Source organism: Pholis gunnellus (assembly GCF_910591455.1).
Source record: "Pholis gunnellus genome assembly, chromosome: 4".
Classification (NCBI taxonomy): Eukaryota; Metazoa; Chordata; class Actinopteri; order Perciformes; family Pholidae; genus Pholis; species Pholis gunnellus.
The window spans coordinates 14,118,397-14,137,351 of record NC_136530.1 but is presented as its reverse complement, the minus strand read 5'-3'; the positions used below and the strand labels follow the sequence as shown (position 1 = coordinate 14,137,351).

At 39.0% G+C, this 18,955-nt stretch overlaps 1 protein-coding gene across 1 annotated transcript in view; it reads right to left on the bottom strand.

The window, feature by feature from the left end:
* The window catches only part of LOC306695053 (E3 ubiquitin-protein ligase rnf213-alpha-like), a 45,442-nt gene that overhangs the window by 15,563 nt on the left and 10,924 nt on the right, over nt 1–18,955 (bottom strand). Inside the window, exons 17-42 of the mRNA XM_079158167.1 lie at nt 17,929–18,548; nt 17,359–17,518; nt 17,057–17,274; nt 16,486–16,623; nt 16,118–16,273; nt 14,684–15,965; nt 13,432–13,616; nt 13,133–13,288; nt 9,236–12,799; nt 8,568–8,698; nt 8,291–8,386; nt 8,071–8,192; nt 6,791–6,904; nt 6,658–6,707; nt 5,606–5,756; nt 5,376–5,511; nt 4,933–5,118; nt 4,651–4,775; nt 4,384–4,544; nt 3,646–3,849; nt 3,018–3,205; nt 2,265–2,385; nt 1,958–2,058; nt 1,314–1,459; nt 415–517; nt 75–189 (exon numbers count right to left, since the gene is read on the bottom strand). Coding sequence (XP_079014293.1) covers nt 75–189; nt 415–517; nt 1,314–1,459; nt 1,958–2,058; nt 2,265–2,385; nt 3,018–3,205; nt 3,646–3,849; nt 4,384–4,544; nt 4,651–4,775; nt 4,933–5,118; nt 5,376–5,511; nt 5,606–5,756; nt 6,658–6,707; nt 6,791–6,904; nt 8,071–8,192; nt 8,291–8,386; nt 8,568–8,698; nt 9,236–12,799; nt 13,133–13,288; nt 13,432–13,616; nt 14,684–15,965; nt 16,118–16,273; nt 16,486–16,623; nt 17,057–17,274; nt 17,359–17,518; nt 17,929–18,548 — 8,729 coding nt within the window. The remainder of the gene's footprint in view (nt 1–74; nt 190–414; nt 518–1,313; nt 1,460–1,957; nt 2,059–2,264; nt 2,386–3,017; nt 3,206–3,645; nt 3,850–4,383; nt 4,545–4,650; nt 4,776–4,932; nt 5,119–5,375; nt 5,512–5,605; nt 5,757–6,657; nt 6,708–6,790; nt 6,905–8,070; nt 8,193–8,290; nt 8,387–8,567; nt 8,699–9,235; nt 12,800–13,132; nt 13,289–13,431; nt 13,617–14,683; nt 15,966–16,117; nt 16,274–16,485; nt 16,624–17,056; nt 17,275–17,358; nt 17,519–17,928; nt 18,549–18,955) is intronic.

Genomic DNA, 18,955 nt, shown 5'->3' with positions numbered 1-18,955 from the left:
TTTATTGGTACATTTTTACTTTATTAAACATGATTACACAGGACTGTTATATATTTGTTTAAAAGATGTTTTACCTCCAAGCAGTTTATGTACAAGGCGTACAGCTCGGCTTTGTCCCCCTCATCCACAAATCTGCTTTCTTCAATAGATGACAAATGTTGCTGCAAATATTCCTGGACTTCATCAAAACTGAAACACAGTTGCGTTCATCATTAAATTGATACAATGCAGGTGAAGCAAAGGAGCTTAAATCTTTTCTCTCAACCAAATCCTTCAATATAGTTATAGCAGCAATGCTGTCAAACCCCTCTGCAGTGTTATTGACAGAGCTGACATTTATATTTGCTCGATAGCTCATCATTTAAATGTGGATGTTGAAGTTTAACATTACAGTGACACATTTAGTTTACCTACCTGAACTTCAGAAGCAGCTTGAGGATCACAGATCGCACGACTGGGTTCTTATCTGGGGACTCGTCAAATGGCGACAGATCTTTGGTGTGAATCTGGTTATGATCTGGTTTGAAAGATGATTTAAAGTAAATATTAGCAACATATAAAAAATGGGGATAAAAGAAATGAAAAAATAAGATAAATTAGTTTTGTCAAATATACATCGCTGTCCTTGCTAACCATATCAAAGTACCTTATGGCTCATTCACATGTAAGAAAATATGACCTAACAATATCATAATGAACAAACAAACAACAAACATGGCTATTGGTGGTATTGGGAAATTTTGTCTATACCTTTTAGTGATGCACGGGTCAGTGTTTTTAATACCCGCAACTCCCCAACCCGTAGCCAATCCGCATCGCCCTACTGTGTTTATTAACCACCCAAACCTAGACTCGATCTGCTCGAACTTTAAGCATTACAGCATAATGTAACAGTCATATAGTAACTGTCAGGACTGAGGTCTGAGACAAGCACAGAAATGAGCGGACTCGAGAGTCAGGGCTTGTGATGTGCGTGTGTTTGAGAAAGAGAGAGACAGAGAGAGGGAAAGAGAGGGTGGACTATTGCAAGCATGTTTCTGCAAAAGTCATTATTTACTCTGACAGCTGCTTTGACAATTTTTGACCCACTTGCCTGAACCTGTGATATTTCTAGTTAGCTAATAAAAATGTCAACAAATATAAATGCTTCTAAAATAAATTGTTTACCATAGCTTTAATGGTCCCCAATAATAGTGAATTACGTACAAAATGGTCAAAGCTTTCACATACAGTGTCAAACAAACCCAGGTTCATGAGAAAAGAAGTTGAAGAAAACAAAGATGAAACTGATAATTTGTTTGATGTTGTGATACCTGTCTCAACCATCAGGTAGGACAACAGGTGGGTGATGACATGTGTTTCTGGTGGCGTGTTGTCCTTGAAGCACACAGTGGAGAGCAGATCAATGAAGAAACCATTGCAACGCCGCCTGAATTCTGCATTTTTCTGAATAGAAATCCTGCAAATTCACAAAAATCGAATGCAACATAAAAAACAATGAATTGTTATCAGTGTTTATCAGAATCTTTTCAAATGTGGCGACACTTGGCCAACTCAGTCCCCAAATATTATTCTGCCAGGTCACTTTTCCTGCCTGAGTTTGTATTCCACTGTTCATATAAACATGAAGGATAAGTGTATGCATGATAGGAAAATCTGATCTGTCACACTACTCAGTGTCTGAGTGTGCACATCTTGTATGGCAGAAGGCTCATTAAACAGAGCTGCTAAGCACTGTACAGTTAAAACAAAATATTATACACTTAATAATGTACATAGATATACAATGGCCTGCGTAATTGTTTAATTATACTGTTACCTATTAATAATAAATAATAATAATCCAAACCTTTATAAAAATGAAACCAATAGCAATCAGATTCACAAGAGGGTAGCAAAATAACTTCTTCATTATGTCATTACAAATAACTTAACTGTCAAATGAATAAGCACTTACCTGGACATCTGATCACTTGCCCCCTGCTTACAGGACTTTAGTACTTTAATCACAGCTTCAAAAGCCTTCATTGATTTTACATCAGCATTTTCCTCTAGAACCTTAGAAATAGGTGAAAAACATTGGAGACAAAGACAATAGATATAATGGTGATTTTTCAGTTGGCTGAAAGTGTTTTAAAATATATAAAAATACAACAAAACTCACCTAAAGGTGTTGGGTTACAAAAAAGAGCCCCCATCACATTGGATGCAGGCCACACTGCTTAAGTTTTTTAGAATTTATTCGTCAATATAAATGTACTCACCTTGCTCAAGGTTTGAATGTGGTTCAGCACCAGTGTTCTGAGCTGATTCTCGTCATTATGGAAACCCAACAGCATGTGTTCCACAAACAATGAGAGGATGTAGATGCGCTTCCAGCCATTACTTTAAAGTATTACAGAGCAAAGTCACAGTTAATTTGTTGATATGCAGATTCACCATCCTCCATAACAGTCATTTACATCGGTGCACGGCTTCCCCAGGAAATTGGTTAGCAGAGATGGTAAGCACTTGATGACGACCTCACTCATTAAATACATGGCCTTTGCAATGTGAGACAGTACCACTGTCCGATATCCCTGCAGCTTAATAAGTTTCATATTGAATTTAATAAAACTTTCATAAATTCTTCTGACTTTAGCATGAACACTCATTATTTCTGGCATGGTGGGTTGCCCTCGTTATAAAAGCTGTCACAAATTAAACAAACAATTTGACTTTGGTATTTCATCACTATGTAAGACATGCATCCATCCAGTTTCTAAATAGCTCATGGAGTTAGTGATGAGAGTTGAGCTTATTCTAGCAAACTCTGCATTATGGGCCTGGGTATTTGCACCAGTCTATTAAAGGGACATATGGGAGACAGAAACATTTTTCACACTTATGGGATATTTGGGGTTCAAGTCCAATAACCTGCTTGTGACTGTGGGAGGAAACCAGAGCATCCAGACAAAATCCATGCAGATATATGCCATTTAGTATTTTACTCCCATTTCAGTGCATCAGCATCTTACCTGACATCATTGAGTCTTTCTTTGCATCGCTCTCCATAGTGTTTGGCGTTATGTTGAGAGCAAATCAACTCCAAAGAGGCTTGCAGCCTCTTCACCTGCTTCAACCAGGACTGCCATAGAGCATCAGTATCCAAATGAGCACACTCCAGGCATTCAACACATGCCTTGGCTGCATGGACATCCAAAACCTACAGGACAGAACAATAGTTTGGATTCAGTATTTTTGAAAAATTGCACAAATATATGAAAAGTGCCTAATAATATAGAAAACATCAGATAAAAGAATCTTAAAGATTACAACATTTTCGGGTGGTCAATATTGGGTTTTCTCTGTTTGTGTTTTTGTTAATGCAGTTTCAATATAATGTTACAACTAGTGAATTTTGAAAGCGAGTCTACTTTCCACCATATATGTATGTTGTACCCTGCACAACACCCTATCAGACAATCATTGACATTTTTATTTTTAAACTCTACGCCTCTCTGTGACATCATAACACGTTGCATGATTGACTTTGTTTAGGGGTAGATAACATCCATGGTCATAATATATGAGCACCGGCCTCAAGGTTGTAGGATGGGTGTTAATTTACAGTCTGAGAAGACTGAAATTTAGAAATGCATTTACCATCTCTGGACAATGTCTAATGTGCTTGTTTCTTCCCAAAAGAGAAACAATATTAGGCTGAAGAGACATCATCCGTGAGAGGTTCTGAAGACGACTTTGGTAGTAATGGTAGGCGATGTGGATGTGAGGAAGAGAAAGCTCATCTTCATCTCTTTTTCGTCTTTGTACTTCATCAACACAGCTGGCCAGGGAGTGACACAAGAGCTAAGGAGTAAATGCAAAAGTAGATTAATTAATTAATAATACAGCATTTGTTTTGAACTACAGCAATGTTAATGAGGAATCACATTGAGGTAAGTTAATAACCTTAATAAAACCACCATTAATGGCCGTAAATATCTGATTGTTATGCAAACAAATAGTGGACGGGTATATTTGGTTTGCAGCTGCAGTGAGTGATTGTATGTAGCTGATTTCAATCTATCACTCATCAGGGTCTCGTAGTGGCAGACTTTGGCCTGCGTGTTACTAGCGTTATGCTAGTTTCTGCAAACTTACTCCCTCTTGGAGATCCTGTCCGAAAGGATCAGAAAAATACAAATCCCTGTGATAATGCAATAAGAAAGAACTGCAAAAAAGTCTGTCTTTCTAGAGCTTATAATGTTCTGTTTTAGCTGACTCTTTGTTAAAAAGGGTTTTATTTAATCTATGCTATTTCCATTACATTGAGGAAGGGAGATTAGTGGTATGGCAGTTTATTGACAGTCACTGTGGACACACAACTTTATGTACCCTCACCTGCAACTCTTCATCTGATGACACTTTCATTGTCATGGAAACAAAATCCTGCAGGTACCTTTCGAAAAAGTCTTTCCTCATTTTTTTATCCATATTTTTATCCAAGTAACTGCCAAGTGGAGTGTTCAAGAAGAACTCTTGGAAATGATGAGGTGAATGTGCTGCAAAGAAGAATGCCATTGATAAGTTAAGGTTAAAGTACTTTCAATGTACATCAACTTAAGGACAGAAGGCATGTGGATATGTCACATATGGTATGATATTTACTTTCATGTCTGGATGTGTGCATCATGAGCCCATCCAGGAAGTCTTTGATCCACCAGCTGAAGGGCATGCGGCAATGCATGGTGTTGCCACCTGTGCTATGGCTTTGTACCATTAAGACGCTGGAGCTGTAGGAGAGGCCACAGGCAAATGTTATGAATGTGATTTTGCAAGACAGAGGAATCACATTATTGATGTTTTAGCCAGAATAGAATCTAAATCCATCTCAAATGGAAGTATTTGTTCTGAATAGATATTATGATCATACAACCAAGAGATACTCACTCGCTTTCCACCCTCACATAAGGTACATGGAGCATCTCTTTGCTCCCAAATATCTCAAGCCATAGGTTCCTGATGTCATCACACTCATACAGCAGAAGGTCCACATTGCAATCTCGGTCAATGACTGAGACCAAGTTAGCTAGAAGTGGAGTGACAACTGCTTGTATTTTCCTCCACAGTGTGTGTCTGTAAGAAATATTGACATGATTTTCTTAAAAGCAACTGGACATCTGCGTTTGTATTAAAAGCTGTAGTTGTGAGAGAGATAAACTTGCAGTGATGAACAGCTACAAAGCTTGCTAAGCTGAAAATTGCAGGAGTGCATTTTACATTTTATACCTTAATAGATTTCAATAAGCTATGAATAAATTACTGAATGCAAATATAGCAAAGAAAAAGGTCACATAGACTGCTATGGAGAGGGATGTAAAGGAGAGACCTACAGGAACGTTCCCCCTTCTTGAAGAGCATTGACATTAGATGCTTCTGTTAGAACCCAGCTTTTTGGATTGGGGATGTTAGCCTCATAGTCCTCTAACAGCGAGTGGAGACGCTTCCTCACAATGTTTGCAAACACACCTTGAAAACAAAAGTCAGTAAGATACATTTTCACTGTACAGTAGATGTGTATAACAAAGGCCTGATAGAAAAAAATAAGCCAGAATTTTCTAACCTTTTGTCTGACTTTCATCCAGAAGTGTGAGCAGGCTCTCAACTCTCTTAGTGCTGAGTTCTCCACTGTCTGCTGCATCTCTGAGCATGCTCACTGCACTCTGCACACAGCTCCTTATCAGTTCTGATATATCAAACAAATCTCCCAAAACCTCCAAAAAACATTAAAAAAATAAAATAATTAACAACAGCAGCCCAACATCTGAAAGAGTGACTGATTCATGAAATCGTGGTGAAGCCAGAATTTCTATGCCAAATCATAAAGCAGACTCGGCTGTAGATAGATGCTTCCCATTTTCATGTCTGAGTCAGTGTCTCCTCACAACAAGCCTTCACACAAGAACATTTTAGTATTCTCATCTTGACTTTTTCTTACTTTTTTATGTATGGTCGGCTCGTAGGAGTGCGCCACGTCAGATTTAACAAACGCTCCTAACTTCAATTAACTGTTTAAATGACCAGAGTAAACATGACAAATGCTACCTGTACGTAACAATTGTAAATTAGCAAATCTATTACCCCAATTGTACAATATAAGGCCACGTGTCCTGCTCCATATGTCCGGAAGTGTTCATTCATGAACAAGGCACCAAAGAATTTAAAAAAAAGAACTTTACAAGATTTGGGATTTTAGTCCTGCTTTGAGAGAACAATAAAGGAAAATCTTTACTTTTTAACAGCGTCAGTAGAGGAATTAAGGGACCTGCTTAAGCCACGGAATGGGAGATAATAACAAGTGCTGTTAATGTCGTATCACCTGAGGGTCGCACTGTCACTGGATAAGAATCCCTGAACTGTATAATATCTTTTACATCAGTCGTTGGCCCTTTGTGTTTGATTCCAACTTAGGTCTGTTGCATTACTTGTTATGCTGGTTATGTCATGCCTCACCAGTTAAAAATAATGCAAGTAGATAACAAAAGTAAAATAAATGTGATTGCAAACTTCCACAGTTAGTTTGTACTTAACCATGCATCAGAGCTAAGTAAATTGTATTTGCTTATGTAGGACCTTCTTCCAGGTTTGTGATTATGGGTGGTAAATTACACTTACAGTGAAATCCTCTTTCTGTGGCACACCGCAGTGGTCTTCTGTCTCCATGGCTTGAAAAGAAAGACACTTCTAGGTTAATGTATTCACTTACTTAAAATATATAATATTCTTAATACGATTTTTGATGAATTACCCTCAGGTGGATCTTCAAAAAGTTCACTTATGCGTAGATTTTTCAGGGAGTGAACATCAGACACAAACTCTTTTGATCTTCTGAGATCATCGATGTGAACAGACCTCCAAGGACCTGAAATGTTTTTCATTGATTTTAAAAAAAAGTAATATTAATGCAAACAAAATATGTAAGTTTTAACTGTTATTTGCTCTATTGTTGGATTTGTTTCTTGTTGTTACTCTTAATGTGGAACACTTTGGACTACATTTTTATGTACTAGGTCAGGGGTGGCCAACCCGCGGCTCCCGAGCCGCATGCGGCTCTTTGCCCGGTTTCATGCGGCTCTTACGTTCAAATCGAAGTTTGTATTTGTGTTTTTTTAATGTGCGTGTTCGCTTCGCTCGAGTTAAATACGGTATTTTCGTCAAACGCGCATGTGCGGCCACAGATTACGTTCCTCGTCGACCCATTTAACGCAGAGACGGACTGTTTGAAAGCCCCGCTAGTCACAGATGAGGATGCGGCTGAGTTGGAGATGATCGATCTTTGTGAGGAGGACCAACTCAAACCTGCTTTAAGGGACGGGACCATTGAGTTCTGGAAAAGTGTGCCAATGAAAAAATACCCCAATGTCAAACGGGCTGCACTTAAGATACTGTCAATGTTTGGGTCAACATACGTCTGCGAGTCTGTGTTTTCTACCCTGAAACACGTGAAATCAAAGCATCGATCTGTTCTGACTGACACCCATGTGAAAGAATTGCTTCGAGTGGCAACAACGGAATACAAGCCAGATTTGAAGAGGATTGTTCAAGGCAAGGAATGCCAGAAGTCCCACTAAGTAACATGCATAGTAAAAGAAAAACACTATTGTAAATTATTATATTTTTGTTTGTGGACTTAGTTGAACTGAGAGTTTGTCTGTGTGAGACAGTGTACACAATGTTCATTGTTGAAAATGACTGGCCTGTGGTCTTAGGAGTCCATTTCTGTCATTATCATGTTGGTGTGTGACATTTACAATAAATCTGGCTGAGCAAAGGTATGTGTGTGTGTGAGGAAGGGATAGGGTGATGTTCATGTGTGCCCATGTGTATGATGTGGCTCTTTGCGGTAACACAGTAAAAAATGTGGCTCTTGGTCTCTGACTGGTTGGCCACCCCTGTACTAGGTGCTATATAAATTCATATTAATGCTATTACTTTTGTTGTTGTTGTTGCATATTGTGACAGAGTCACTGACATGAAATAGACCAATTTGCAACTCATGTTGTGTGTGCGTGTAACAGCAGGACTAACCGCCTTGAAACCCAACATAGGAGGTCCCACCCTCGATTCGAGGAAGTTTGGTGACAAAGTACACAAAGGTCTTTGTGTTGCCAGTAGTGATCCACTTGTTTATTTCATTGATGCAGGAATACCTGAGAAATCAATGCATTAAGCACAAGTACATGAGCTTTAGTGATAATGTTAGAAAACAATGTAAAAGAAAGCAATATGTGCTGATCTTCAGACTCACTTGGCTGAGGAAAGAATATTCCTCCTTCGGGAGTCTTCATCATAGTCTGTTTGGATAATGAGCACTTTGTCTGCAAGTGTTGAGCCAAGAAATTCCCTAGTACCAGAACATAGATATGAATTACATTTGAATAGACAGTGATCACTTGCTAGTCATATGCAGGCCCATATATCTACTCAGTATAATGCAAAACATTTTCAGTTTTATAATTTAAAGAAAAAGAGTCATAAACCAACCTAAGCAGACGTGACATGATCTTTACACTGTATTTACACACCTGATTTTTTTGAGAAAGGAGTACTCTGTGTCAAACTGTTGCAGTGATAGCAGTTTGATATCATCAAGCTTGATCACACTCTGCAGTTGTTGAGTGTCTGCTGCAGTCAGCAGCCTGGAAAATGTTGTGACCTTTAAAAAAACAACAAACTAAGATTTACTATATATCATGCAACCAATTTCTCATTGGCTATTGCTAACGGAAGAGGCCTTCCGTTAGCAATAGAAGTCACACCCCTAGTACTGTTACATTATGTGTCATCAGTGATTTATCATGAATGCCACAAGTTAATAATGTTGTTTAGAACCTTTTTTTGTATTTTAGATTTGTTTTTCATGTATCAATGTAATACACCTTGAAATTTCAACAGCTATCAATATGAAACAGGAACTGGCGCTAACTATAAAACCTGAAATAAACTTTAATCTGCTATTTTTAGATATATATTTTGAGATATTCAAACATGGAAATGATCTAAAGCTAACTTAAGAAAAGTTTAAGTTTGGATAGCGATGGCATGATAATTATACAAGACTTTTAAACTGAGAACAAAAATGATGTGAATAATCCCAGAAATGCCAAGCATATTTCCAATTGCGGTTAAAAGAGCTTACATGTTTTAGGGAGGAATTTGTCCAATTACATGTGATAGATTAGTAAAATAATACCTCAGTGAAGAAGAAGTGGGACTGTTCCAACTGCTGTGTGTGATAGACAATGTAGTCTCCCAATGAACTGTGCATCTCTTCTTTAACATATTGTTTCATTAGATGTTCTCTTTCATCATCAGGCAGTCTGGATTTGTCCAAACGAACAACCGAGTCTGGAGTGGCACAGTCGAGCAGAATGTCTTTGGCTTTGTTCAGGATGGTCTGAGCATCTGTTTCATCACTTTGATTCTCTGTTACTTGCAGGACCACAGAGGAGCATGTGTCTGAGTGGTAGCCGATGAAGACATCACTTGGAACATATTGCTTTTTCATGGGGGGCTGACCACTTAAGGAGACAAAATCATCAACCCATTTCTGTAGTTGTCCCGCAATGTCCTTCTTCTCATTTATGAGAACAGTGTTGATGTCAAGGTAGTGCTTCTCCAATCTGTTGATCAGTGGGATTGGAAACTGCTTGTAGACCACCTCTTTCTCTTCAATGACAATGAGCCTGAAGTTTTCGTGGACTCTGCATTTCACACGATGTGTTCCTAATCCAAGATCAACATACTTTTGACCCCCGAGGGTCACATAGTATTGGTTGAGAGCATCATACAGACTTTCATACAGATTCTGGAGGTTCAGAAGCACAACTGTCTGTCCGGTCTCCATGCAAACCTTGACACGATTGATGTTCCTACAAATCTGCGTGTACTCCTGATCCTTTGGGAAACTAGACCCAAAGATGATCACTGGATGGATTTGTTGATGGAAGAATATCTGTTGTAGAATCTGAAGAGCTGCATAGTTTTTGGTGAGGATTAAAAGGTAACGACTTTCATCCACTTGGCGAGCTGGAGAGATACTTTGCTCGACCAACTTAAAGGTGGTGATGCTGGCATTGACAAAGTTATCTCTGAGTTCTTTGGTGAATATGCTCATCACATCCACATCATCTTTTCCGCTGAAGTTTCTCAGGACGGCTTCAGTGATTTCATCTGCGGTGGGACTCTTATTACTGATTTTAGTGAATGAAAATATCATCTTTATCAGACTGTAGAAATCCCGCAGACCAAAAAACCCCTTGCCTTCTTTGCATACTGTCATATATGCTTTTGCAAAAGGATCAAAGAGATGTTTGATCTTTACAAGAACCTTTTCTTCAGATGAGCATATCCCTTTAGCACTTTTGATGAGCTCTTGCTTGTTTGGATCTCCACGCGACACAAATATTCCACGATTCATCTTGGCAGGGTCCAGTGCCCAGTTGGAAATTCCAATGAACCCAACCCTTTTATGAGGCTGTGGCTCATCATCGACACAGCCCTCTTCCAGTAATGGGTGCAGTGTTTTGAGTGGCATTTTTGGGGAATCTTCAGCCAATCCAATCTCGTCAAGAACGACTACTGAGATGTATTCATCCAAGTTTTTGCTTTCCTGAAAGCGAGCACACTGTTTGAATGTGGAGATGATTCCTTCAGGAGTTGAATGAGGGCTGCACTGGAAGGATACCAGATGTATCTGCTTCAGCCTCTTGTAGAGTTCAGAATGTGATGCAGGGCCCTGCATCGCATCTGCAATTAGGGTTCTGGACAGTGATTTGGAGCTCCCTGGTTTCCCAACAATAAACAAGGGAATTCTTAGCTCAACACAGATCACCATCATGAAGAAGTTTTCTTTCAGAGCTTCATTTCTGGCTATTGTCTCACCCATGGGTACACCGTTGAGTAGGAGGTCCTGCATGAGTTGGATTTCTCTGTTGTATTCACAAGGAAGCAGCTGTGTGATAGTTCTCTGATATTGGCTTTTGTCCTCCAAGCAGGACTGATAGCACACTCCAGTGGCCATCAAGAGTGACCAGATTACTCTGTCTTGAACAGGTGAAAACTTCTTTGTGTTTTTTTTCCTCCGACATTGCTCTTGATGGAATGCTCTCAGTTCCTCAGCAAACATGGGGTGATTTTTGTTGAACCACACAAACAGGTGCATGCAACGTTCAACATCCCTTAAACTGACAAAGCTGCATTCATCTTTCCTCTCCCTCATGAACTTTTGTGAAGATGTCAACACTTGAGTTATAGTTGGAATATAACGCTTCTCAATCGAGTTGGCTTTTGCCTGTCTTTGCACTATTTGTTTGATGTACATTTGCTCTGTTGAGTCATTTAGCTGGCCAAAGTCCCAAACAAGAGGAATCATGCTGGGCGGTAGCAGATGAACACGATACACAAGCTGGCGGAGAGGGATGGAGCCAAGTCTGTCTTCAGTCTCCTCAGCCCTGACCCGGTAGCCCAATCCAGATGCCTCTAGCCTTTCAATCATGTTGTCTGTATGCTTCCTGTAGGGGTTGCATGCAGCAACAATCTGTAGTCCTGTTTGCAAGCCAAGTTGTTGTCCCTGCACAGAGTTATCACAAATGATCTCCTTGATGCTGCTGATGGCTTCTGTGGTGTTTGCCTCATCAAAGAAAAGAACTGAGTCAAATCCATGATTCTCTTTATTGGTCCTTGACAGATTTTCTGCTTGCTTCACTTTCTCATATATCATTTCTGATGTAGTTCCTCCATGAACTTTGACCAGTTTCATGTTTTCGGCTGTTGCTCCACACCTTCTCAGTTCACACATAAACTTGATGAGCCTCGTCTTACCACATCCTGTTTCACCCATTATGATGACTGGGATGCCACACCTAAATCGCATATGGATTGCCATCATTTTGAGAATATTATCAGTGGTCAGTTCATATGTTTCATCAGGATCTGTTGGCCACTTGATGCCAAGCACATTGCACAGAAGCTCAATCTTGTCAGCTCGAGGAAGCTGATCAAAGTCTTGATTAAAAGGGACTCTCTGTAGTCTTAAGCCAGCGTACAGCTCTTGAGTCATGATGTTTTTCTTTATCACTTCTCGTGTCAAGGGATTTATGGCATCAACCCCTCTCTGGTTATTGAGCATCAGGTGAAACCCAATGAATGTCATGGAGATGTGGTCATCATTAAAAAAGATGTATGGATGTGGCTCTGATTCCCACCTTTTTCTAATGAGGAACGGAGCTAAGTCTCTTTCGTTAACCCCACTGATGTCAATTTGTTGCCCCCCTGGGCTCTGGTCAGTGATGCATAGTGACGGGGTTGCAAAGTCTTTGGACATCAAGATCATGAACTCAACCACAAAGTTTTTTAACCCACGAAGAGTGTCTCCAACAAACTCACATTTGCAGAAGTCTGAATTCTCACAGTCTTGCAACTGAAGATTAAGGAACCAGACAAAGTTACGTAGCTCTGCCCATGATGGATCTATTATGCCACAGTGGATCAAGAGTATCTGAAGACACTCTGCATGAGTCCCTTCAATGCGCTGGTAAGTGAAGTTGTCAAGACTGTTATTGTTGTAAAAACGTGTAAGGTACTGGTATGGTCTTTGATAAGCTTCACTCCTGAAACATTCGTCATCCATGAGGGGGTCATCACTCTCCATGTCAGTATTTCTCTCTCTCCTCATTTCCAAAGCCATAACCTCCTTTGGTGGACGACAAAACACCTTCGGGAAAACATCCGAAAATGCAAAGTTTTCCTTTCGTCCCTGAAAATAAACAAATAAATATGAAGTTTATAATCGATCAATAAAGCAAGCCTATCCTCTCATTCAAAGATATTGAGAACAATTATTTCACTAAAAAGTTATACCTTACTCGCCTATTAGCTATAATTGCAGTAGATGCCATTACCTCTACACCATATTTAGACAATTATCATTGTCCTGCCTGCAAAAGAAAATGCTTCGGGGATGTGGTTTTATGTATCTACATTGCGTAGAATGCAGTTAATTTAGTTATTTGAGACTCTGTTATCAATGAAAGGACACCCATAAAATGGTGTAGTATGATTTATGCACAAACAGTAAATCTCAACTTACAGATCCGGGATCATATCTCGGCTGATGATTTGTGGATTCCAGTAACTCGATGATGTACAAGTGTTTCTGGCTGCTGCGCCACATCCGCCCATCTGAATCCATCAGGTAGCGCAAAAATAAAAGCTTGAAAAGGAATTCATTCAAGCCTTTTTGCACCTGGGTATTATAAGATGCATTATTAGACAAAAAGCTGAATGTTTTTACATAAATAAATTTTTGACTTGCAGATTCTCTGAGAAACACATTTAAAAAAACAAAGAACTTTCATTATAATGGTTGAACAGACAAACATTGCTTACTGATGATGTGACATCAAAGTGAAACACCATGAGATCTTTTTGTTTCGGTGTGTCATACAAAGACTGGAGAATCTTGTGGTCATCAACCTCATGCTCAGTTAGTCGGATGCACTTCTTAAATGCAGTTCCTTGTTCAACACTTCCCTCCAGCTTTTCATACAATCTTCGGACATACAATGACTTGCCTAAAATGGTGGAATAACCATACATCAGTTGGCTGACATTGCATCAGTAGTGATTGAGAATACAGTGACATAGTTTAACAAATTGTGCTGCATGTCTCAATGATATTGTAAACAAATGCATAATCCAAAATAATGCATTATTCAATATGAGAACTGCTCTAACAATGAACAGTAAGATTGCTCATATAACATCCATTTTTAATATCTCCATGATTACCCAACCCAAAATGTGACAAAAGAACTGTGAATTATAGTGATGTCCAGCAGACAACTTTGCCAAATGCATAAATTAAGACTTGTGGAATTGAAGCATACTTGTGCCTTTATATATAGGCAGCAATGGGACTGCATATAGATGCAAAGATTTTGATGTTACTCATTGTCAGGTATGCAAACCCACGAGGGGGTTAAAGTTAAAATTCTTTGCACTGTCAACTTTTCTAAACCATTTTCATTAGAAAAACAAGGAAGATTGTGTATCACACTGTACGAACACTGGACCAATATTTCTCAAAAGTTAACGGATCACAATAAGCTATAAAACTGAAAAGTATCTCTTCTGCTATGAAATTGAAAAGACCTAAATGCATAAAATAATAAAACAAATTAAAGTGTGTACTAGGAGTACACAGGAGTTTGACCAAAGTTAGTTCGACCTTGGCTATGTGCAAATGTAAATTACTATTACTTCTGGAATTGTTTCATCCCATTCTGCTTTTAGGTCTAAGGATTTGGTTCCGGTCTGTTTTTCCTCATCTCAGTAATCGACACATCTGGATAATCAAATAAATCAAAATCAAATACCCTACAACGGTGAAGCAACGTCGACAAACCACAGTTTTCAATGCAGTGAATTTTGCTGAAAGGTGACAAGTTTGCATGCCTGTGTAGTTCAGATCAAGTTCAGATTCTCAATATGTACTGTATAATGCATAACCATAGAAATTGCTATTATATCTTAAGTTGGTTTTGTTGATGATCTATCTTAATAATTCCCTTACATAATACTGGCACAAAGAGTAAATTGGTATTGTGAGAAGTAAAGCCAGTGTACACGTAGTACTCACCTACTCCTGCACGTCGAGAAGCAACAATGCCAACAGAATGGCCGCCTTTGAACAAAGCATTCTTGGAATCGGAGGGGACAATGTAATGCATGGACAAGTACTTCTGGATCCTTTCCAATGACTCTTGTGGCACAAAGTCTCTTTTGAACTGGCTGAAAGCCGTAGGAATGTAAGTGTGCTCTCTGTCAGAGCTGCAAAAGATCACTAGCCTGCAATCTTGTTTAAATAGGGAACGCAGTTTCTGAAAGCACTTCTCCATTGCACAGCTTACGTCATAGGTTAATTGGTCTGCCCAAAGCATTGTGTAAATCTTCTGGCCAATGTCCCCTGGTGTTAGAACTCTCCTCAAGAAAAGCTCTACTTGCTCATAAGATGTGGCAGGGGTACACAAGAGAACCTCATCATAACTCGGCAGTGGCTCGTAGTCGCTGGTCATGTACAAGCAGATACTTGAAGTCAGGACCTCATCATGTGGGCAGATTATGAGATTCGGTTGGTCTGGTTTGAGGCCTTTTGGGAGTCGTCTTCTCAATGAATCGTCTTTTGCCTCAGAGAGCACTGGTTCTTCCCATTCGTCTTTGCTTTGGTTTTCTGGGAAAGTCATCATTTTCAACAGACCCCCTAAACTCCTTATGTCCAAAAGGTCATGGAAAAATATTCCCTCATTCTTCATGTAGCCATTCCACAACTCTTCCAGTTCTTTCAAACCAACAGTCTGGTCTGCCTTGTCTGCTGGATCATTGGCTGTAAAATGACTTGCATTGACTGAAGACATATCGTTATCTTCCTGGTGAAGAAAGTGACTTTGAAAGTGAGTATCTTCATTAGTCCTTTCGCCAGGCTCAAATTGGTTGTGAAACCTTCCCCATGTGCTCCAGACATCGGATGTTGTGCAGCTTGGTTTGATGAAAGAGAGCATCATCAAAGCTTTGTCCTCTATTTCTACATTTACGTTTGTCGGAGTCACAACACTGCACAGGTAGAATATTTGTTCTGCTGTGAAGTAGTTTAAGTAGTAGTGATCAGATCTCTGTTTGTCCATGAAGTTTCGCCAGTCATCAAGAAACAACTCCATCTTCTTGGATAGTGCTGTAAGTTGTTCAACTAGACTTCCACATATTTGAATGCAATGCAGGGTCTTGCAAAAGTTGATATCCATAGTGATACATGGGTCACTCTGACTTTTGCAATAAATCTTAGCGTCCCAACACCTGAAGAGTGGGTTCCCTGCAGCATAAAGGTCGACAAATGCTTTGGCAAGTCTTTGGACATTGTCAAACACCTACATATGAAGAAGATAAAGTGAGATTACAGGCAATGTAAAAAATAACATGCATTCATTCTTTTAAACATTCCATTAATTGACAGGAAAGCAGACTTAAAGTACAAATCTCTTATTAAAAGTTACAAAAATATACAATTGATATACAATACCTCAGCAAAGTGTTCCACTTCACTCTGATTTTGTTCCCCTCGTCCTGACATGAGCATAAGCTTATTTTGCAACTCTTTCAGGTCCTCATATGTGCATGTCATGTTTTTCTCAGGTCCCTCGAAAATTTGCAGCATCAGAGAAGTCTCTAAAGAGAGCTATAATAGGAAACATCAATACGATATGGACTACATTAGTGTTTATTTCACATCACTTGCACAACTTAATTTAGTTTTTGATTCATATAAACATTACTACTGCTAAAAATTATTAGGTCTCTGTCCAAAATTATACTAAAAAGGTAATGATCTGATCATTACATCAATATTGTCATTTTTTTTGCAGAATTTAGGTAGTCCATTTAGCGTACCTTTTTCTGGTTTTGGGCCTTGATGGTGTACATCCCTTTCTCATTGATGGATGTAGCCAGGGACAGGGATGATAATTCAACAGATCCATGACTTTCCTTAACAGTCTTCAACCAATCCAGGTGGCGTGCTGTATCCCGCTGAAATCAGAAACCAAACCAAAATAATCTGAATGTATTTCTGAAGTAAACAAAAAGAATCCTGTTTTTTTGTTGTCTATAAATGGCTAGTAAAATAGTCGCCATTTATTTATTTTATGAACTTGGATAAAAAATGACTTGGCATGCATAGCAAACTAGGTAGCCTGCTTCCCTCAGAGAATAGACCGTTTCCCCAAAAATTTGTGTAAAATGTAAAATGTAAAGCTGGACAAAAAACAACAAAACAAAGATGTTTTTAGTTTATCTGCGGGGTATTTCATTGCTTAAATTTGATGATAAATATATCTTAGTTTTCACTTTCAAATACTTTTGTTTAGACAATATGTCAACTTAGGTTTTTTTATTGCTTGTTGTTAGATTGTAGAGGCAATTTAGCTAATGTATGGTGATAACATAAAGAGTGGAGTCTCACCAGCTTTTTGGGGATATTTCTGTCATTTTCAAGTGCCTTCCACAATTTTGACAATGACTCCTTGAAGGCTTCAAAATCAGAGTCCGGCTTCAGTCCATACAAAATGGACGAGTAGCCAAGAACAGCATCATGAAAACAGGCCACTCGATCCACATCCAGGTCATTTTCTCCAGCAGAGATTGATGCCAGGTCAACAAAAACTTTCAGCTCAGTGATATCTGCAATTACAAATTTCCATAAGATGATAAAAAAACTTTGTTTTTTTGTGTTACACATTGTAACAAAAAATGTATTTCCTCTACCTTTAAGTGCTTCTTTGACCCACAGGACAAACGTTGGGCTGCAACTGAGTATCTGAAGACATTCACTGCGCTCATTCGTGATGTCCATCAGCATCTTTTTGGTCGTCATGATGGTATCATCTATGCAATTCAGGCTGTTGTTCTTGAAGTCAGCTTGATTCTGAAAAAAATATATTTTACATGAATGTAATAAAAAATGTATCTTGTGAATTCGTCAAGTGTATGATTCATGATTCCAGTGACGACGGCTCAATGAAACACAATTTAACATAGATGTTTATTTCTACAGGAAGGCTACTGTATGCGTACTATTTCAATTTCCATTTCAAATTTCAATCTACAGAACAATAAACGTATAAAGTGGAATGGCGAGTTACATATTAACAGTAGTATACTCTGATGTGACTATAATGATGTGCATCTAGATTCAGAAGATATTTTCCCTTATGAATGAAGCCATGTCAGTAGGTCTGCTGTTAATATCTTACAGGTAAGGACTGGTGCTTCATTAAAAGACATTTTTTAAGGAAAGATGTGCTCTTCTCAACTTGAAATAGTTGGGAAACATACCATTTGCAGCAATTTCTCCAGTACTTTAAAGTCTCCTTCCGGGCATATTGTGTTCCTGATGCTCATGATGATTTTTGCAGATTCCATTGCAAGATGAAGATCATGGTACAGTCGAATCTGCCTAATCCTTCCTGTGATCCATCTTCTGTTATCCGATGGATTTGTTCTGCACATGATGTCTAAATCTTTCTGCAAGTCTTTGTACTTTCCTTTGTAGTCCTCAAAGATGTTGTCTATTTCTTCCAGCAACACTTCCCCACTCTTCAGACCATCATAAAGTCCTCTATACCTGCTGTAGCAGCTCTTGAATACTTTGCTGTAAACCAGGTCGAGAGTATAGATTTCTTCATTTCCATCAAGATGTTCAGTCTCATCTGTATCAGGCTGGTCTCTTGACAGCTCTTCCACTTGGTTCTTCCAGCATATTTTGAAAATTGCGCTGTCCTTAATGGCATGCAATTCTGAAGCCATTTGACGGGTGACATCACAAAGGTTGAAATAAGGGACCTGCCCAAATGTATGAGAGGTCTGTCCTTCAAGAGTGTGAACCTTCATGAATTCATTCAATTTCATCATCTCAGTGTTCTGATCAAGTTTTTTGTCCAACCCCTTGAAGTCAACTGTGGAATAAAAGTATATTATTAAGAATGTAGAGATGAACGGGTCCTTCAATTGTCCTCTCAGACCTTACTCCAACAATATCATAATCCAAGATTAGAACCACTTCACAGGTCCCTTTCAATGTGAAGGAGCAGCGACTTGATACTAAAGCCCTGTCAGATCAACTGAACTCCTCACTTTGTTGCACTGAGGGCTAGAAGCCCCTGCAAAGGAATGATTATATAAAAAGTAGCACCTGGTTCAAACAACTTCCTTACTGTCAAGTGAGGTGAGTCTATTGGTAGCCTTGTTCATTGTTTCCACAGAACTGCTGAGAAAGACTTCAGACATTTTTTGCCAACCTCAACGAGCAAGCGCTGACAAAATTGACTGCATCACATCATGTTGCCTCACATGTTTACGTTGT